This window comes from Prionailurus bengalensis, chromosome B3 (genome assembly GCF_016509475.1).
Source record: "Prionailurus bengalensis isolate Pbe53 chromosome B3, Fcat_Pben_1.1_paternal_pri, whole genome shotgun sequence".
NCBI classification, from domain to species: domain Eukaryota; kingdom Metazoa; phylum Chordata; class Mammalia; order Carnivora; family Felidae; genus Prionailurus; species Prionailurus bengalensis.
This window is the reverse complement of record NC_057355.1, coordinates 114,410,911-114,433,295: the sequence shown is the minus strand read 5'-3', so window position 1 is coordinate 114,433,295 and position 22,385 is coordinate 114,410,911. Positions and strand designations below refer to the sequence as shown.

The 22,385-nt window shown below is 38.5% G+C and overlaps 2 protein-coding genes across 4 annotated transcripts in view; one reads left to right on the top strand and one right to left on the bottom strand.

Annotated features, from left to right (window-relative positions):
• RAD51B (RAD51 paralog B) overlaps positions 1 to 19,975 on the bottom strand; it is a 646,020-nt gene extending 626,045 nt beyond the window's left edge. For 2 of the 3 annotated variants that reach the window (XM_043554363.1, XM_043554365.1), the window contains exons 1-4: positions 18,723 to 18,805; positions 15,390 to 15,500; positions 12,899 to 13,012; positions 8,272 to 8,388 (exon numbers count right to left, since the gene is read on the bottom strand). In XM_043554363.1, coding sequence (XP_043410298.1) covers positions 8,272 to 8,388; positions 12,899 to 13,012; positions 15,390 to 15,473 — 315 coding nt within the window. In that variant the 5' untranslated portion in view covers positions 15,474 to 15,500; positions 18,723 to 18,805. Of the gene's footprint in view, positions 1 to 8,271; positions 8,389 to 12,898; positions 13,013 to 15,389; positions 15,501 to 18,722; positions 18,806 to 19,417 lie in introns of those variants that run through there. The other variant, XM_043554364.1, reaches the window with a different exon arrangement.
• ZFYVE26 (zinc finger FYVE-type containing 26) overlaps positions 19,976 to 22,385 on the top strand; it is a 69,026-nt gene continuing 66,616 nt past the window's right edge. The window contains exons 1-2 of the mRNA XM_043554362.1: positions 19,976 to 20,065; positions 20,559 to 20,835. Of these exons, the coding sequence (XP_043410297.1) occupies positions 20,642 to 20,835 (194 nt within the window). The 5' untranslated portion in view covers positions 19,976 to 20,065; positions 20,559 to 20,641. The remainder of the gene's footprint in view (positions 20,066 to 20,558; positions 20,836 to 22,385) is intronic.

Here is a 22,385-nt window from a genome sequence, read left to right as displayed (position 1 = left end):
CTACAACTGTAACAGTGACAAGTGCCACATAGAAGAACCATAGTACATGACTCAGTTCTCTAGAAACATGACAATTCTAAATGTGTTATGTTAAACATAATAAAATAGATTCAAAATACAGTAAGTAAAAAAAAATAGAACTACAGGTAAATTTGTCAATGCAACAATATAATAGACTATTTTAACAACCTTCTGTAAATTACTATTAGGTCAGGCTGAGAAAAAAAAAATCAGTAAAGATAAAGATTTGAACAACCCAAATAACAAGCTTAATTTATTTTTTTTTAAAACATTTATTTTTTTTTAAATTTTTTTTTGTTTTCAACGTTTATTTATTTTTGGGACAGAGAGAGACAGAGCATGAACGGGGGAGGGGCAGAGAGAGAGAGGGAGACACAGAATCAGAAAGAGGCTCCAGGCTCTGAGCCATCAGCCCAGAGCCTGACGTGGGGCTCGAACTCACAGACCACGAGATCATGACCTGGTTGAAGTCGGACGCTTAACCGACTGCGCCACCCAGGCGCCCCGTAACAAGCTTAATTTAATGCTCATATGCAGAGCATTGAATTTTAGAGAATAATAATTCTTCTCAATCACACCTAGAACATATATAAAAACTGATTCTACATTAAACCTTAAAGCAAGTTTCAGAAAACTTCAGAGAATAGGGGCACCTGGGTGGCTCATTTGGTTAAGCATGTGACTTTGTTCAGGTCATGATCTCACAGTTTGTAGGTTCAAGCCCCACATCAGGCTCTGTGTGACATCTCAGAGCCTGGAGCCCGCTTCAGATCCTCTCTCTCTCTCAAAATAAATAAACATTTAAAAACAAAAACATTTTTTTAAAAGATAATTTTTTTAATAATTTAGGTATTTAAAAATTCCAAATAATTCATGAAAGAAGCAATCATAATGGAAATTTTTTTTTTAATTTTTTTTTTCAACTTTTATTTATTTTTGGGACAGAGAGAGACAGAGCATGAATGGGGGAGGGGCAGAGAGAGAGGGAGACACAGAATCCGAAGCGGGCTCCAGGCTCTGAGCCATCAGTCCAGAGCCTGACACGGGGCTCGAACTCACGGACTGCGAGATCGTGACCTGGCTGAAGTCGGACGCTTAACCGACTGCGCCACCCAGGTGCCCCCATAATGGAAATTTTAAAAAACCATTAGAATTAGGGACACCCAGGTAGTTCAGTAGGCTCAGCATCTGACTCTTGATTTTGGCTCATGTCACAATCTCATAGTTCTTGACTTTGAGCCTTGCATCAGGCTCTGTGCTGACAATGCGGAGCCTGCTTGGGATTCTGTCTCCCTCTCTCTCTGACCACCACCCCCACCCCCCACCGCTGCTCTCTTTCTCTCAAAAATAAATAAATAAATAAATAAATAAATAAATAAATAAATAAATAGAACTAAATAAAAATGAAAATACTTTATATTAAAAAAATGAAGCACTGGATATTCATAGACTACAAGCTCAGAGTAAAATAAAGAAAAACTGAAAATTAATGGGTTAAATGAGCAAGAAGTTGGGGAGGTTGAAATAATCCCAGAAAAAATGCAATTAGAAAAGAGATAATAAAATAACAGAAATCATTAAAGTAGAAGACAAAAAAAAAAAGAGGACAAGAGGACCAACAAAGAACAAAAAGCACAGTCCTTTGAAAAGACTATAAAAATATTCAAAACTTTGACCAGACTTTTCAAAAAGAAAGGGAGAAAGAAGACAAAGTAATATTAGGAATGAAAAGGGGAATAAAATTACAAATAAAACCAAATTTAAAGACAGGGAGAATATAGTGATTAACTTTATAACAATAAATTTAAAAAATTTAAGAAAATGGGCATATTCCTAAAAATATTCACCAAAACTACTCAGGGAGAATAGTCCTATACATCATTAAAGGAATTTATTTCATTTTTAAATCTTCCCACAAGGAAAATACCAAGATCAGACAATTTTTCAGGCAAGTTTTATCAAATTTTCAAGAAACAAAAATTCTAATTTATACAAACTATTATAAAATATTAAAAAGAAATATTACACAATTAATTCCACCAAGTAACTCAAAATCACACAAAAATTAACTCAAACTAGATCATAAACTAAATGTAAAACCTAAAACTACAAAACTTTAGAAGAAACCACAGTAAAAATCTCTATGTCCTTGGCTGGACAAAGAATTTGTAGAAATGACAAAAAAAGCACGATCTATAAAAGAAAAAAATTGAGAAACAGGACTATAGCAAAACTAAAACCTCCAAAAGCTACCATGAACAGACCAATGAACAGAGAAACCACAGACTGGAAGACAATAACTGCAAATCATGCATCTGATAAAGGACTTGTATCCAGAATATATAAAGAATGCTTACAACTCAATAACAAGAAAACAACCAACCAATTAAAAACTAGGCAAAAGATGTGAATAGACATTTCACTTAAGAAATTTACAAATGAACATACGAATAGGTGTTCAATATCACTAGTCATTAGGGAAATGCAATTAAAACTACAATGAGGGGCGCCTGGGTGGTTCAGTAGGTTGGGCATGCGACTTCAGCTCAGGTCATGATCTCACAGCTTGTGGGTTCAAGCTCCGCATCGGGCTCTGTGCTGACAGCCCAGAGCCTGGAACCTCCTTTGGATTCTGTGTCCCCCTCTCTCTCTGCTCCTCTCCCTCTCACGCTCTGTCTCTCTCTCCTTCAAAAACAAATAAACTTAAAAAAAAAAAAAAAAACTACAATGAAATTGGCAACTCTGAAGCAGGCCTGGCTGCTTCAGTGGGGATAGGGCTCCCTGTGGCCCCCAAGTGGATAGAAAAATAACTACAATGAAATACCACTACACACTCACGAGAATAGCTATAATCAAGAAGATAAACAATACTAGGTGTTAGTGAGGATGTGGAGAAACAAACCATCATGCATTGCTAGTGAGAATGTGAAATGGTACAGCCACTTTGGAAAGCAGTCTGGCAGTTTTCATTAAAAAGTTAAACATACACCTTTCATATGATCTAGCCACTCCACTTCTAGGAATCTACCCAAAAGAAACAAAAACCTATGTCCACACAAAGACATATCCATGAACATTCATAGCAGCATTATTCCTGAGAGATGAATATGGAAACAATCTCAGTGTCCATCAACTGATGAATGGATAAACAAAATGTGCTATAGCCATACAATGGAATACAACTCAACAATTTAAAGGAACAAACTACTAATATATCCTATTAACGTGGATGAACCTCAAAAATATCATGCTAGCAGAGCCTGGGTGACTCAGTCAATTAAGCACCCAACTTCAGCTCAGGTAATGATCTCACGGTTCATTGAGCCCCACACAGGGCTCTTGGCTGTCAGTGCAGATCCGGCTTGGGATCCTCTGTCTCCCTCTCTCTGCTCCTCCCCAGCTTGTACTTTCTCTTTCTCTTTCTCATTCTCTCTCTCTCTATCTCTCTCTATCTCTCTCTCTCTCTCTCCCTCTCTCAAAATTAAAAAAGTTAAAAAAAGGGGGCACCAGGGTGGCTCAGTCGGTTGAGCATCCAACTTCAGCTCAGGTCATGATCTCGTGGTTCATGAGTTCAAGCCCCGCGTCAGGCTCTGTGCTGACAGCTCAGAGCCTGGAACCTGCTTTGGATTCTGTATCTCCCTCTCTCTGCCCCTCCCCTGCTCACACTCTGTCTCTGTCTCTTTCAAAAATAAATGAACATTAAAAAAAATTTAAAGAAAAAAAATTAAAAAAAAAACATCATGCTATGTGAAAGAAACCAAACACAAAAGACTACATATGATTCCACTTGTATGAAATGTTTAGAAAAGGCAAATATATAGAGATAGAAAATTGATCAGTGGGTGCCCAGGACTGAGAATGGAAGCAGGAATTAACCTATACATATGCATGAGGGAAATTTTTACAATGACAGAAATGTTCTAATGATATTGTGGTGATGATTTATTATGAAGTTAGCAAATTAGTTGAAGTATACAATTTAAAATGGTTGAATTTTTATAGCATTTAAATTGTGCCTTAATAAAATTGTTCTTTAAAATAATCAAATGAGGGGTGCCTGACTGGCTCCTTCAGTGGAGCATGAGATTCTTCACCTTGGGGTTGTAAGTTCAAGCCCCACATTGGGTATAGAGATTACTTGTTAAAAATCTTGAAAAAATAAAATACCATAACCAAACGATTTATGAAAATATATTCAGGGCGCCTGGGTGACTCAGTCAGTGAAGCGTCCAACTCTTGGTTTCAGCTCAGGTCATGATCTCAGTTTCATGAGTTCGAGCCCCACGTTGGGCTCTACGCTAGCAACACAGAGCCTGCTTGGGATCCTCTCTCTCCCTCTCTCTGTCCCTCCCCGACTAGTGCTGTCTCTGTCTCTCTCAAAATAAATAAATAAACTTAAAACAAAAAAGATATTCAAGCTCATTAGTAATCAGGAAAATGAAAACTAAGATCACAGATGCCAAAGATGGGCATGAGTTTTAAAGTCTGATAATACCAAGGCAAGAAGATATGGAGCAAGAAGAATTCCTACATATCACTGGTAGGAATATACCTGTTTAGGTACAACCACTCTGGAAAACAATTTGTCCTGATTCTGCGAAGTTACATTATGCACATACCCTATTACCAGAAGATCACTCCAACATAGATACCCTAGACAGGGGCTTGATATTAAAAATTTTAGGCTTTGCAGACCATCAGACCTTTGCCACACCTAATGCAACTCTGCTTTCTATCAAGCAAACAGCCACAGACAAAACATAAACAAATGAGCATAGCTGTATTACAATAAAACTTTATTTATAAAAACAGACATCAAGCTAGATTTGATCACTGGGCAGTAGTTTACCACTTCCTGCCCTAGAGAAATACCTGTACATGCAATCCAGGAGACATGTACAACAATTTTCATAGGACTTGTTTCTATTAGCACCAAACTATAAACAACCCAAATGTTCACTAACAGGAAAAAAGATAAATACATTGGGGCCTATTTTCAAAATGGAATATAACACAGCAGTGAAAATGAATTATACTCTTGCTACCTGAAACAACATAGATAAATCTTAGAAAACACCATTAAATGAAAAAAGTAATTCATAGAATATGATAGGATTTAATCACAGATATATGATTTAATAGAGCTCAAAAATAAAACTAAATAAACTGTTTTTATATCTTGTATTTAAGTGCACATCCAGTAAAAGAAAACCATAAGGAAAAAATTATAGGAATGGTAAAAACTCAAGATAAAGATTACATGTCAATAGAAGGCCAAAGATAGGATCAGGGAGAAGCCCACAGTTAGCTTCAATAGTGTCAGTATTGTTCTGGTTCTTATTAAGTCATAGGGTCATAAGGCTTCATAACTTACACATGCAGGATATAGTTCCTCCTATATACATAAAATACACATTAAAATTTTGTTAATAAAAGGTAAACAGAAATACTCTGTACTCAGTGAAAAAAAAATCCCAAAATAACTGAAGAGGCTACCTGTAACTGAAACAAAAAATATAGAACTTGCCCCTAATAAGCAGTCTGAGTATTTATGCTCCAAGTCAGCCAAGCAGATCATGACAAAATGGTTTTTAACTACCCCTTGGATTCAGAAAGAATTGACAAAAGCCAAATGAAAATGCATTAAAAATTATTCTAAAACTTAAAAAAGATAAAGTATCTGTGGGTTAATCTTTCTTAAGCTCAGTTTTTGCTATTTAGTATGTTTATAACTGTGAAATACTGTTGTTACAAACTCATTTGAGCAGAGGTCCAGCTAAAGTGCATAAAGATTAGGTACAATAGTAGGATTATGGCACCATCTGGTGGCAGGACCCTACAACAGCAGGTTCTTGTTTTCTCTCTTTTTTTTTTTAATATGAAATTTATTGTCAAATTGGTTTCCATACAACACCCAGTGCTCAACCCAACAGGTGCCCTCCTCAATGCCCATCACCCCCCCTCCCCTCCCTTCCACCCCCCATCAACCCTCAGTTTATTCTCAGTTTTTAAGAATCTCTTATGGTTTGCTTCCCTCCCTCTCTTTTTTTTCCTTCCCCTCCCCCATGGTCTTAAGTTTCTCAGGATCCACATAAAAGTGAAAACATATGGTATCTGTCCTTCTCTGTATGACTTATTTTACTTAGCATAACATTCTCCAGTTCCATCCACATTGCTACAAAAGGCCATATTTCATTCTTTCTCATTGCCAAGTAGTATTCCATTGTGTTTATAAACCACAATTTCTTTATCCATTCATCAGTTGATGGACATTTAGGCTCTTTCCAGAATTTAGCTACTGTTGAAAGTGCTGCTATAAACATTGGGATATAAGTGCCCCTATGCATCAGCACTCCTGTATCCCTTGGGTAAATTCCTAGCAGTGCTATTGCTGGGTCATAGGGTAGATCTATTTTTAATTTTTTGAAGAAACTCCACACTGTTTTCCAGAGTGGCTGCACCAGTTTGCATTCCCACCAACAGTGCAAGAGGGTCCATTCACCAATTATCTAATAGGCACCTACCAAGTACAGCACACACACATTTTTAAATCTTTCTCAGAATACAGGGCATAAAATAAGGTATAGTATCTAAAACAGAGTCCCCATCTTCAAATATATACATATATACAGTTAAATTTATGACTATCAGAATGTTAAGAGTCTGCTCTTGCTTAGAAGTTTGTGTAAAGTATCTGTGCCCCTAGAACTCTTAAGCAAGAAGTTCCTCCAGAGCATCCTGGTAAGTCCATCAACTCACCACACCAATGCAGCTTGCAAGTAAAAGAACTGTGGTGGTTTGGGAAAGTCTCCAGTCTCACTATGGAAAATATAGAGGTTCCTCAAAAAATTAAAACTAGATCCACATACAACTCAGCAATTCCACTTCTGGATATATACCCAAAAGAAATGAAAACAGTATTTCATCAAGATATCTGCACTCCAATGTTTATCACAGCAGAATTCTCAATAGCCAAGATACAGAAACAATCTAAATGCCCGTTAACAGATTAATGGATTTAAAAGTGCGGCATATATACACAATGGAATATTATTCAGCCACAGGGAAGGAAGATATCCTCCCATTTGCAACAACATGGATGGACACTGAGTACATTATACCAAGCGAGATAAGTCAGAGAAAGACACATACTATATATCAGTTACATGTGGAATCTAAAAAAGTTAAACCTGTAAAAAAAAAAAAAAAAAAAAAAAACAGAGTAAAATGGTGGTTAACAGGGGGAGGCAGTGGGAAGATAAGAGTGATGGTGTTTAAGGGCACAAACTTGTAATGAGTAGTAAATAACCCATAGAGATCTAATGCACAGTATAACGAATATAGACAATAACATTGTACTATAATTATGTAATGTTGTAAATACTGCTGTATCAGCAATCATATTATAATATATAAATGTATTAAAGTAATACGATAAAAACCTTAAACTTACACAATGTTACATGTCACACTTATTCAATTAAAAAAAAAGTCCTCAAATTCTTGACACTTCTTTCAAAAGGTAGAGTCAAATTTCTCTTTCCTTGAACATGAGTTGTATTTAATGATTTGCTTCTAAGGAAGAGAATGTGGCAGAAGTTTATGATGTGTAACTGCCACAGCTAAATCATCAAAAGCATGACCACTTCCACCTTGCCTTCTTTTGGATTACTCACCCTAGGGGAAGTCAGCCATCATGGAATGAGGAACTCAAGCAGCCTGTGGAGACACCACTTGTAGAGGAACTGTGACCTGCCAACAACCACCATCAACTTCCCAGTCACGTGAGTGAGCTCCCTTGAAAATATTCTCCAGCCCCACCAAGACTTCAACATACCGCATCCCTCACCGATATCTATGAGCTAAGCCACTCCCAAATCAACGGAAATAATAAAGGTTAATTATTGTTTTAAGCCACTTAGTTTTGAAGTAATTTGTTGTGCAACAAGACATAACTAACACAACAACCTATCACAGAACCAAAATGTATCTACAGTGGAAACTAAAAATAGCTCACTTCAGTTGAATATTCATCATTTTCTAAGTTGAAGAAACAGCGACCTAAGGAGACTTCAGGTGGTCAGCAAGGAATGTTTCGAACGTTATATTTTTGCAAAGCAACTGTACTAGGTACTGAGTGGAGAACCATGCCCTTGAGGTACAAAATAATTTATGTTTTTTCAACTAAACTTTTTTCCCTGGATCTGAAGGTTATAGGTCTATGGGAGGTTTGGAAAGTTTCTCCTTTACCTCTGTGAGGGATCCACAAGCCACTCCACCATGCAGGGCTTCATCCAACGCAGAAAGAGTTGTAGCTAAGAACACTGATGAGACAGAGGCAGATGTTTGCATCTTTAACCCATAAGCCTACACAAGAAAAAGAAAATGATCTTTTCAATATCCCTGTTTATTCGAAAACAGAAACCAAATCCAAACTTCAATTTCTAGCAGCTGGAACCCAAACCCATCTCTTTTTTCCTCAAACTTTTATTTGTTAAACAAATATTCAATCCATGCCCAGAGACAGTGCTAGACAATGGGGCTATGATAGAATAGACAGAACCCCTGCCCTCACAGTATGTATAGTCACCCAGCAATTGAAACCAGGACTGGAAACCAGACAGTCACCATACAATTATTACAGATATTGTGACAGAGAAAGTGGAAACACAGGAACAGTAGACCTGATCTAGATTTTGTGATCTAGGAAGACTTCATGCAAAAGCTAGATGTCTGAGCTAAAATGTGAAATAGCTGTTAAGCAAAGGAAATGTGCATGTTCCTGCCAAAGAGACAGAATATACAAAGAAAGGGAAAAAATGGGAACTAATAAAAACCACAAAAAATAAAGAGTTCATTCAGAATGGTTGAAAGATGGGTGTGTGATCACAGTGGGGCAAGTGATGAGGCTGGATAAATAAGCAAGAGACAAATCATGAAAGAGCCTTGTTGAAGTCTGGAGTCTATATTGAGAGCAACAAGGAATGACATGCTCAAATTTTCATTTCAAACCAAGGTTGGTCTGTGAAGAATAGTTGAAGGTAGCTATGGTAGGCTGAGATGTGGTGCCCCAAAAGATATCCACATCAAATCCCTGGAAACTGTGAATGTTACCTTATTTTGAAAAAGGGCCTTTACAGATGTGATTAATGTGACTTCATACCCAGCAATGTTTAAGAATGTTTGCCTCTGCAATTTATAACATTAAAAATTACTAGTATTTTATTAAATTGCCCAAATAAACTGTGGTCAAGCCATAGAACTATAACCATTCATTCACTCATTCATTCCACAGATACTGAGTACCTACTGTATGCCATATACTATGATAAACTCTGGGAATATAATAGTACCAAACAGTTTCTAACAACTTAACGTTTACAGTTTAATAAATCTATATACAAATTCAAGGCTCTTCTGCTTCTGTGAGGAGGTATGAAGACCAGCATATTAAATATATTAATATTTATGAGTTATAAATGTGATGACTCCTGTGTAATCTCACCCATTAAATTCTTAGATCAGTTAAACCTTGGGTTATCACATTTTTCTAAGGCTACATTCAGCTACATTAAAAAAAAAAAAAAAAAAGAAAAGCTACAGAACAAAGTCATGTGGTATGCATCTGATTTAGAAATGCCTCAATATTGTCTACAATCTATCATCAGGCAACATCAGTGGGCCTGGGGACACTTTATCAAACATGTAAAGGCAGCCCAATCTGTCAAAATTTTAAAGTATTTCCTTTGCAACGGTTAAATGCACTAATCACAATAGATTTAGTGACACAAAGACTAAAATGAACGAACAGAATAAGACTTCAGAAATTATAGTATGTACGTAAATGAGACAAAAAGGAGTATCTTATTATGATACTCCACCAGTTTTTCTTCTACTTTGGTGGCTGCTGCTTCTTAGACTCATCATTATCTAATCTGATCTTAAAATGCAGACTTCACTCAGGACTTGGTCTTGGATATGCTTATCTCATTACCATATTTACACTGATGACTACCAAATGCATACTTTTACTACAGACGTCTCCTTCACACTCCAGGCCCATATATTTAACTGCCTGTTTGCATCTCCAATTGATGTTTCACAAGCACCTCACATTCAACAAGTAGTAAATTATGCCTCCCTCAAGCCTGACACTCTTACAGCATTCCTTATCTCAGGAAGTGGTACTACCCAGTTTCCTAAAGCAAAAATCAAGGAATCATCTGTCACTTTCCTGTACCTCATCACCACCCACAGCCAAACAATCACCAGTCCTCTTCACTGTACCTCCTAAATTATCTTTCATCATAACTGACATTATGCCATCTGGGTTAACACCATACTAACAATCCATGTCACGATCACTTTCTGTTTAGAATACAGGAATAGATACCTAGATGGTCTTCATCAATATTTCCCTGCTCCTTTTCAATCACTTGTCTACGTTCAAGACTGACTTTTTAAATATACATATTAGATTATACCCTTTTATGACTTCTCATTGCACGCAGAATAAAGTCTGAAATCCTTTACATGGTCTGCAGGCCCCACGATCTGACTCCTGCTCACTTCTCTGACTTCACCTCTGAGGCCACTCTGTTCCTCACTGCTATGTTCCATCCACACCAGCCTGATTTTACTGCCATGAAAGCATATGCTCCTTGTCTTCACAGGGCCTTTGCATTTTCTGCTTCCACTGCCTGCAAACTCCTCCCTGCTCACATCCCTTCTCAACTTGGCCTAATTCTCCCCTATCCATCCTTCAGGTTTTAGCTGAAGTGTTGCTTCCTTGGAGGAGACCTTCCTGACCCCTAAACTAAGTAATATTCCCTGTTATTAAGTTTCAGAGCTTTTTATAACTTTCCTTCATAGGACTTATCATTACTACAACTAATCATTTATATAATTATGTGTTTAATGTCTGACTTCCCCACTAGACTGTAAGCCGCATGAGGAACATTACCATGTTCACTCTAATATCTCCAGGACCTGACAGAGTACCTGCCACATGACTGGCACTCAATAAATACTAATTCAAGTAATATATAACTGAACAAAAGACTCTTCCCTGGAAAAATGAACTAAGGCTAAGCCAATGTTTAACACAAGACTCAAATCTAAAGAATCCTACAAGAGTGAATGCACAACAAAGGGAAAAGATGGCTTCTTGAGCTCACATTTGGAATGGTATTGATACTGCATTCCAAATGTGAGCTCAAGAAGCCATCTTTTTGGTGGCTTTGGTGGTATTGATACCGCAGCTGAAGTGGTGGTGCAAGTGGAGCCCAGAAGTGAATTTCCTCCCCATGCTCTCTTATTTAATTCTCTAACTAGAAACATGACGTAGGTATTGACCAAACACATAGAATGACATACCTCAAATTAAAACACTTTGTTGGTGCTTTACAACCTTCAAAATAGTAACAAGTTAATTTAAACCTCATCACAGAATCATCACTATCTTAGTTCTCTTACTTCTCCCATAAAATAAAGTGAGCTATTCAAAGCTCCAAGGTCAATGACAAAGCTAAGACAGTGCCAATTCCTAACTCTGATTTGAATTCTCCTTCTGACTACTCTGGCTCTGAAGTATTTTCTTAGATTACAAGCTAAATCTGAACAAAAGGAAATATTTTTATCTATTCATTAATTTCAGAAGTTTCAAATGACACTAACATCCCTTCCTTCCTACTTCACAGAATTGAACTCCACTTTATTGCTCAGTGGTTACCAAATTTTGATATAAGATAGTAAGGTAAGTAATCTACAATCCACCTAAATAAATACATTTGCAAAGCACTGAAGTGCACTGACTTCTAGGCACTCTTATTCTGGGAAAACAAGATCTTTTCTACCACGCACCAAACCTACATTTTGAAAAGCTAGCATTATGACACAGAAAGTATGAAATAATAGTACTTGATGAGAATTTGTTATAAAAGACTTTTAACTTTCTCAAGAGAGAGAAAAGTTTTAAAGTATTATTTATTCAATCAATGAGCAGTGTAAATCCACTATATGTGCTTTATAATGTAGACTGATGATAATAAAAGTTGGTATTACAGAGACAGGGGCATTCTAAAATTATGAGTGTATTATAATTTAACCGTGAAATCCACAAATCCTATGCAAACAAATAAAAGACAAAGATGACCTTTTGAAATATCAATATTGGCTACAGAAAAAAAAAACTTCCTGTTGCTTCCTCTTCCATTTTTAGGAACTGTCTCCCATGAGCTTACAAACTACATAAATTTTTCACATATATTCTCATTAAAGGACCAGTCCTATGGTGTAAGAGTCAATATTTTTTTTAATGTTTATTCATCCATTTTTGAGAGAAAGAGAGAGAGAGAGAGAGAGAGAGGCAGAGGCAGAAGGAGACACAGAATCCCAACCAGGCTTCCTGGTATCAGTGCCCACAAGCTGTGAGATCATGACCTGAGCCGAAATCAGAAGTTGGACATTTAACCAACTGAGCCACCCAGGCACCCCAAGAGTCAATATGTTTTTTAATTTTTTTTAACATTTATTTATTTTTGAGACAGAGAGAAACAGAGCATGAGTGGGGGAGGGACAGAGAGAGAAGAGAGACACAGAATCCAAAGCAGGCTCCAGGCTCTGAGCTGTCAGCACAGAGCCCGTTGCCGGGCTCAAACCCATGAACTGTGAGATCATGACCTGAGCTGAAGTTGGACACTCAACCAACTGAGCCATCCATGTGCCCCAAGAATCAATATTTCTGAGATGTTCATATCTATTTTTAATTTTGCCTCATCTCCAAAAAAATATTTTAAATGAGATAAAGGATCATCTCAAAATAAGTCATAATCAAAACATAATATATATAAATATATATGTATATATGTATATGTACCGTTTGCATCTGTGGGGCACAGGCTCTACTGACCATACACAGAAGTTCATGGACACCTCGATAACTAAGGCCAGTCATCTTCATAAGTTCCAGTGGGGAAAGACATAAAAAGTCCTAGAGAGACATAAAAAGAATATTTTAAAATATATGTGCAACAAAGATACTGGAATTAAAAGGAAACTTTCAATGGACACTGCCCATAATTTACTGCAGATTGAAGATTTATATATTCCTTATAGTATTTGCCCCATGTATGACTTAACTAAAAGATATGACGATATAATCTTATCTTCTAATTCTCTAATTCAGTTAGCATATACCAGAGGTCACACCAAGTAACTTCACATAGCAGCAGCCTCCAACCCAGGTGTATATAAACACCACCCTGTGCTGCAGTTTAGGCACAAATACCCAGAAAGTGTCAGGTTGAAATGAGTTTCTTACTGAGCTATGACAGCATTCAGGAAAAGTATTTAATAGAGACAATAAAACAGACTATGGAATGAAATGTTAAATCTCATACTTTTAAGAGTGTTTCCAAGTACGAACATGAGGATTTTTTTTTTTAATTTTTATTTATTTTTTTGAGACAGAGAGAGACAGAGCATGAACGGGGGAGGGTCAGAGAGAGAGGGAGACATAGGATCCGAAACAGGCTCCGGGCTCTGAGCTGTCGGCACAGAGCCCGACGCGGGGCTCGAACTCACAGACCGTGAGATCATGACCTGAGCCGAAGTCGGACGCTCAACCGACTGAGCCACCCAGGCACCCCGAGGATTATTAAATGTATAATAGAGGAACCAAAAATACCATTAATACACAAAGCAGTTTTTTTTAATTGTAGTATGCTCTGAAAATCTGTCTTATTAAGGACTAAATCCTAATATAAAACATTAAGTCTAGGGGCACCTGGGTGGCTCAGTCAGTTAAGCATCTGGCTTCGACCCATGATCTCATGGTTTGTGAGTTCAAGCCCCACATCGGAATCTCTGCTGTCAGCACAGAACCTACTTCGGATCATCTGTCCCCCTCTCTCTCTGCCCCTCCCCCCTTCTCTCTCTTTCAAAAATAAATAAACATTAAAAACAAAACAAACAAACAAAAAATATTAAAACTTATTTAACCTCCTAAGAGGGAGCTGCTTCACTACTGTGCCTAAAATGCAACATCTGCTTTATACATTTCTCTCATTACATTGATAAGGATTCTATTAATTTCTCTTGCTTGCAAGAGACATTACCCATTTTGAATACTGTCTCTTCATTTGAGTCTTATTTCTCATATAACTGCAAAATTTCTTTCAATTTGACGAAACTTCTCTAGAATCCCAAATAAATAGCACGAGTATACTTCACATTATGCCATAAGAATTCTCCCCTGACCCAAGCAAAAGTATAGGAATTTAGGTAAATGAAATCACATTTGATACAACCTAAGTGGCCTGTTATTTTATTTTATTTTTGAGAGAGAGAGCACAAGCGGCAGAAGGGCAGAGAGACACAGAGAGAGAAAGAGAGAGAGAATCTTAATCAGGCTTCACATCCAGCACCAAGCCCCACAGGAGCCTAATGAGGGGCTCATTCTTAAGACTCTGAAATCATGATCTGAACCAAAATCAAGAGTTGTAACCGACTGAGCCACCCAGGCACCCCAAGTAGCCTGTTATTTTAAAATAGCCTATGGAGAAGCACCATCAATTCATTTTTTTTTTAGAAAGTTAAATTTTCATATTTCAGGTTTAAGAGTTATTAAGGTATATTTAATATTAATTTGTACTCTGGGAATGCAAGCTGGTGCAGCCACTCTGTTAAACAGTATGGAAGTTCCTCAAAAAACTAAAAATAGAACTACCCAGCAATTGCACTACTAGGCATTTATCCACGGGATACAGGTGTGCTATTTCGAAGGGACACATGCACCCCCATGTTTATAGCAGCACTATCAACAATAGCCAAAGTATGGAAAGAGCCCAAATGTCCATAGATGGATGAATGGATAAAGAAGATGTGGTATGTACACACACACACACACACGCGCACACACACACACACACACACACACACACACACACACAATGGAGTATTACTCAGCAATCAAAAAGAATGAAATCTTGCCATTTGCAACTACGTGGATGGAACTGGAGGGTATAATGCTAAGTGAAATTAGTCAGTCAGAGAAAGACAAAAATCATATGGCTTCACTCATATGAGGACTTTAAGAGACCAGATGAACTAAAGGAAGGGAAACAAAAATAATATAAAAACAGGGAGGGGGACAAAACAGAAGAGACTCATAAATATGGAGAACAAACTGAGGGTTAATGGAGGGGGGAATGGGCTAAATGGGTCAGGGGCACTAAGGAACCTACTCCTGAAATTATTGTTGTACTATATGCTAACTAATTTGGATGCAAATTTTAAAAAATAAATAATAAAATTTAAAAAAAATTTTACACTCAAAATTTCTTAGTGAGAAAGTAAATAAATTTTACCTGACAGGTTACAATTTGATGTCTGTTCAGACGGTCACACAGCTCTTGTGATAAGCCCACTCTTCTGAGCTTCTTGCTACCCATGCTTTCAGATGCAGCAGAAAAAGAACCCTGAAAAGCATTAGAAAATACCATAAGCAATAGTAGACAGGCTACCAAAACACACTACAAAATAAAAAATTCTTCAAGCTTCTTCATGTGTGAAATGAAATGTATAGTATTTAAAATATTACTGATAAAATAAAAGCTGTAGAATCTTTCTATGTCTGCCAAACATGCACACAAACAAGACAACATAAGAATGTGCATTTCACACAGTTCTTTTATATTTATTACATGAATATAAAGATATCACTTCACATTTGCATAGCATCTTAAGATTTTCAATGTATTTATAAATTTTATTTGGATGTATAATTAACTTTCAAGGAATATTTCCAAGCGGCACTCCTTAGAAAGTCTTTACTGTCAGGGCACCTGGGTGGCTCAGTCAGTTAAGCACCTGACCCTTGATTTTGACTCAGGTCATGATCTCACGATTCAGGAGATGGAGCCTCATTGGGCTCTGCACTGTCAACATGGAGTATGCTTAGGATTCTCTCTTTCTCTCTCTCTCTCTCCCGGCCCCTCCCCTGCTCATGTGCTCTCTCTCAAAATAAATAAGCTTTAAAAAAAAAAGTCTTTACTTTCATTGCACTGTAACAGTAAATTTACTGAGCACCTACTATGTACAGGAGGCACTGTTCCAAAGCTTTATATAAATTATAACATTTAATCTTCTCAATAGCCCTATAAGGAAGGTTGATTATTGACCCAATTTTTACCTATGAGAACACTAAACCCTAGATGTTAGCTATTCCATTGTCACCAGAAAAAGTAAATGGTGGATTCAGAATTTCAACTCAGGAAGTGACCCTAAGGTTTATCCTCTTAACCAGTATACCCCTACTACAAGTCCATAATCATATTTAACCTCTCCTTTTTCTATGAGCCAGAACAAACCTCCGAATCAAACGAGATATTATTATTTCAGGTCTTAATTACAAACTGAAATGTGGTTTTTTTTTTTATTAGCTGCTCACATTCTCACATGCAAGAAATTTCACTCTTACTGCTGAACCTAAGACTAAATGAGACTCATGAAATATGTGCCTTCAGTGAGCTAGAACACAATCACAGTGATTCCTTTCATAACACATGCAGAGAAGAGGCTGTGCATCTCGCTGAGATGACAAGATACCCTCTGGATAGAATAGAAACAGCAACTCCATTGTTCCAGGAGATAAAGCAATATTGTTAACAGAAAAGGAGTAACATTTTGGAACAAAATACATAGTACTGAAAATGTAGATAACCTGTTTATGCCCAAATTTCTACATAAAATCTAAATTCTCTGCATCAAATTAATTCTCTCCTTCCCTCTCTCCCACTTTCTCTCACATTCATGAGCCTATGCATACGCGCATACACACACACACACACACACACACACACACACACACTTCTCATAAGCACAAAATACATCCCTCTCATTTCTCTCAGTGGGAATTTGTACCGATTCGTTTCCTAAATAGTTTACCAAGTGATATCTGCTGTATCATTTCTTAGTGTCTTTATAGACCAGGTAGTTCTGAGCAATAGCACCATATAGGCTGATACATTCAATCAAAAAGAAGAACCCAAACTACCCGGACTTGTTTAACAATAACCAACTCTGCTATCTCAGCCTTCTTAGGGCCACTCCCATCATTTGCCTGCACTATTGCATGCTGCCTCTTGTTATTCCCTGCACCATCAAAAAAAAAAAATTTTTTTTTGCTCCTTCAGGAGACCCTTCTTAATCACACACTCTGCTGAGCTGCTGGGCTCTGGTGTAAAGAATCATTTAAACATACTCCTTTCCCTTTGGGAACTCACAGTAAAAGACGAAAAGAGATGTATACACAAATTATCACAGTCACACGGTAAGTATCGTCATTTGCATTTAAATGTGCCAGGAAGAAGCACCAAACTGGTCTGCGAAAGTTAGGTCAGTGCTCCAATCCTGCCGGAGGTAGCTACCTAAAACTTTGCTCCAATCCTGTCACTTTCATCCTTTAAAACTACCCATGGGACCATTAGGGCACGGGATAAATTCCACACTTCTTAAGATCACATAAAGACCCTTCATAAACTGGTCTCTCATTTCCCTCTCATCCATACATCTGATGGCAAGGCCCAGATCCTGCCTTCCTGGCAGCTACTTCCCCTCCTGGTGTCTTCAATTCCCCGTCTGTAAAACAAAGGTCATTCAAATATCTACCCCAAAGGAATGTAGTGAAGGTTAGAAGATTTGGATGGTGCCTCACACACAGAGCTCAAGGTTAACAACCATTACCATATCAATTCTGTCAGCAAAACATCATTTGTTGCCTCACTTCATCCGCTCTCCAGCCACAATACTGTATATTGGTAGGTTACACAAGCGCCATCCTGACTCCGACTTTCCTGCACAAACCTTGCCCCCAAGTCAATCTCTTCCAACCCAGTGTTTTCATCATACTTTATACGTATTTGTTGCATAATCTTATTAACGTATTATTACGGCTTGTTTCTTCCACCAGAGACTGTTAAATTCCTGCTCTGTGTGTGTGCGCACACATATAATCAGGGGTGAGGGAAGATATTCCATCCTGAAGGCTGAAACCTTTCCTCCTCAACAAAGTAAAAATCCTCGTGAAAGATGTTCAGTGAAAACTGTTTGTAAGTAACGATAATAGCTAATATTTATTGGACCCTTATTACGTGCCAGGTACTGTTCCAAGAGCTTCCGATGTTTGACCCCTTTTACAGACTAATACTGAGGCACTGAGTTGAAAAACGCGTGAAGTCTATCAGCTAGCAAATGGTGGAGTCCGCATTCGAATCTAGACATAGAACTCCAGATTCCACGCTTTAACTACTCTTCTTCAACACCACAGAAGGCGAGCGGACCCCAATGTTCCCTTAAGGACCGGCTCCCCCGCCGAGACTCCCCAACAGCCGGCAAATGGGAGGGCGGAGGTGGGCATCAAGAGGCGAAAACGTCACTCTAGAATCCCCTAAAAAGAACTTTTTTCCAGCAAGGAGCACAGTTCCAGCATCCCCCACAAAAGAAGGCCAAGAGCCCCCATATTTGCGGCGGAGTTCCCGTTATCATGCCTCAGGCCTAAGGGGGGAGTGTACTGGACCAAAGAGGTTTTCTCCGCTACCCCGAAAGTAATAACACAGAAAGGGGCCCAGAGAGGGGGCAGGAAATAATGAGCGCACCCCATTACCCCCCCGAATGTCCCCCCACACGAATCTTTGCAGTACCGGGTCTGTAGCATCCAACTTTCAAAGTTTCCCCCACCCCTCACAGTTCCCCGCGGAAAGCGCCGCAAAGCAACAACCCAAATGCCGATTGGGCTGTCACTCGAAAGAAATATCCAATCAGAGGTAGGAAGAGTCCCAGGTTGATTCCACTGCTTGCTGGGAATTGTAGTTCACACCAGAATCCGTCACTGAATCCCAGTTTCTCAATATAATGATTATCAAAATCAGGTAAAGAAACATCTGCAAGGAGAAAATGAAGCCAGGAAAAACCTTGCTTGGAATTGTCTCTTTTATTTTTTTTGTCACTACATTTAAAAAATGCATAATGGACCAGAAAGACATGTTAGTTTTCAGAGAATAGTTAAGAATTCACCTATAGTAGAAGAGGTTTGGAAGAGAGCTGGGATTGGTTTGGGTTTGCTTTTTTCACCACACTTTGGAGGTGAAATAGTTTGGAAATACTTAATGAAATTGCTCAAGCTGAAAACACACAATGGGGAAACGTTAAGAGCCTGTAGTTTAAGACCATGAGGGGAACCACCCAAGTTTCGGTGTAAAAGGGAACTGTTACTTTAAGACTGGGTTTCAGATTACAGTTCTGTATTTGCGAAAAAGATTTTGCTCGTCCTTTGCTCTCAGCTCTTCAGTGCATACTTCCATCTTATAATTTAGCCTACTGTATTCTAATTACTTACCTGCACTTGTTATTAGACTGTGAACTCGAGGACAGGGTCTGCAACTTATTCAGCCTGAAAAGTAGGGCCTAGGACACCGTTCAATTAACGACTGTCGGGTAAGTGAGCAAATAAATCAATGGAGTTAGGCAGAAAATGGGAATTCAGAACGCAGGATTCTGCGATTATAACAGAACCCAAGTGGATAAAATAGCAATGGAGGAGTATCCAGGTCTTCTTCCTCTGGAAGAAGGCCTGGCAAAACAGTCACCGGCGGGCACTTAGTAAAAGCTGACTTCAAACGCTATGGAGTAAAAGAGACATGAAAAAAATCAACGAACACTGATATTTCTGCCACCCGCCCCGCTGAACGCAGAACTGAAGGTATCGAGCAAAGGAGTGGTCAAAACTGAAAGGAACGATCCTCAGCCAGGTAGCTGGTTGACTCCGCACGTCCTAGCTTTCTCCAGTCCGAAGAGGTGGCGTCACGTGACCCAAACAAATATGGCGCCTTATTTGTATCGTCCCTCCATTGACCAATAGGAGTAGCCGCTGTCAGTCGTCCCACCCCACCCCTCCCTCCGGCAACCTCCCAAATGGGATCTATCACCTGACTCGGCTCAAACATGGCTGCGCTGGAAGCTCTATTGCTTTGGGTACCAGGAGCAGGTGAGTGTAAGGCGCCCCAGAGAAGGTGGGGGCGTCCACCACGACCCGTGTAGGGAGCGTCCCTGCGCTCCAATCTCCACCGTCCTCCAGCTCTGACACACACTCATCTGATGATCTTCACTCCTCCGCCTTAAGAGAGGGCTCAAACTAGGGAGGTTCCTGCTGCATTTCTCATACTTAGGGAGGCGACCACCTGGGGATTTGGAGCCGGACTGGGTCTAAAGTTAAGTGGGGAATATGAAAGATTTGTGGGTCTGCGCCCCGAGCTAATACGACTTTAAGTTTAATTAAATATTGGATGTGTGTAGAGAGATGGGATCCACCCCTCGGGGAAAGGTGGAACTTCTCAAAAAAAGATAGTAGCACGTCAAATCAAACATAAAACGATAATTAGGGAAGTAAGTCCCGCTTTTCCCAGCCAGTCTAGTAGTTACTAGTTTGTCTAAATATAGTGCGTTCCGTTTCTCCTCAATGTGGTGTGTATTGTTTCCAGGAGGCGCTCCACGAATGAGAAAATTGACAATGTGTTCTGCGTAATTCATCTCTTTCTATCTCCCTGCACTCTGTGCTGGGAAAATGCATCATCCATTTGGAAAAGAGGAAATTGCTTCTCAGAAGCAGCTTTTTGGGTTTTTCTGTGAGTGCCTTCGCAGAGGAGAATGGGAGCTGGCACAGGCATGTGTACCTCAGCTACACGAGGCACAAGGGGATATCCCAAAGAAGGTGGAAGATATACTTCAGGCGCTCGTGGTGTGTCCAGATCAGCTGAGGTAAGGGATGTCTCTTCTTCCCAGGAAGTTACAGGGCGGGAGACACAAGGTCAATATTTGGGCTCTGGTCACCTACTCTCACCTCCTCTCTGAAGAATTAGCAGAGGCAGAGTGTATTTCACATGCTCCGAAAATTTACCTGTATGATACATGTTTATTAATCGGTGTTGGCTTTGAATTATCATCTGAACCAGCATTTAATCCTGGACAGCAAAGTGTGCCTGAAACCACCATTTCTTGATTATTATCATAAAAGTAGATGGTGGAACTGAATTGAAAAGCATTTTCTTTGCCTCCAGAAAAGCAAACGCTGCTCTTTTCTTATGATGTTGTAGTTGTAACAAAAGACTAGAAGTTAATTTACTTAAGGTTTTTATTTTGAAATAATTATATAAATATCAAAAATTATATAAATAAGGTTTACATTCACAAAATGTGCAAAAAAATACAGAGTAACCTTACCCAGCTTCCCCCAATTGCAATATCTCATATACCTATTGTACAATGTCAAAATCAGGAAATTGACATTGGTATATTACTGTTAAGTAGATTACAGACCTTATTCAGTTTTCACCATTTTTTTAATGTGCATTTGTTTTTATGTGTGTAGTTCTGTGCAATTTTATCCATGCACAGACTCATGTAATACCAATAAAAATCAAGCTGCAGAACTCTTGCATCACCACAAAAGAATTCCCGTACTTCCTGGGAATACCTCTTTGCATTTTGAACCCTCCTTTTACCCTGGCAACCACTGTTCTCTATCTAAATTTTTAATGAAGCTCTTCCTGGCAGTGCTATTAACAGCTAGTGGTATAATAGTTAAGTGTGCTATTTAGTCTTTCCCTCACTCTTCCTTACTTTGGCAGCTATATTATATTGTATTAGTATGTAGAGAGTAGAAACTTAGGTGACTTTTTTCCCTTAAATTTGGGTTCTAGCCAGGTTCTATCTAAATTACTAACTTTGAAAAAACCCTTATGAATTCCTGTAACCCTGTTTTTAGCCTAGAGTTAATAAATTTTTATGAAATTCCTTATTTTCTTTAAGACTACTTGACTCAGTTTCTGTTTTCAACAATATACTTTAGAGAGCTTTGCTTTTTATGGTTTTCTATGTAATGTTTAAAAATAATAAAAATAAAAAGCGCCTGGGTGGCTCAGTCTGTTGGGCATCCAACTTCGGCTCAAGTCATGATCTCCCGGTCCATGAGTTCGAGCCCTGCGTCGGATTCTGTGCTGACAGCCCAGAGCCTGGAGCCTACTTCAAATTCTGTGTCTCCCTCTCACTCTGCCCCTCTCCTGCTCACGCTCTGTCTCTCTCTCTCTCTCTCTCTCAAAAATAAATAAAAACAATAAAAAATTAAAATAATAATAATAAAGACTAGATAGGGAGGTAGAGGCAGGGGTGAGACTTTTTTCCTTTTTTTTTTTTTTTAATGAAATCTAGCGCTGTTCTGGTTCTAGTTTTATTGATCTATCATATACATTTGAAAATTTCTCATTAGTACAATGTCATGCCTGTTTAGGTTTAAAACAGACTGAGCAGTG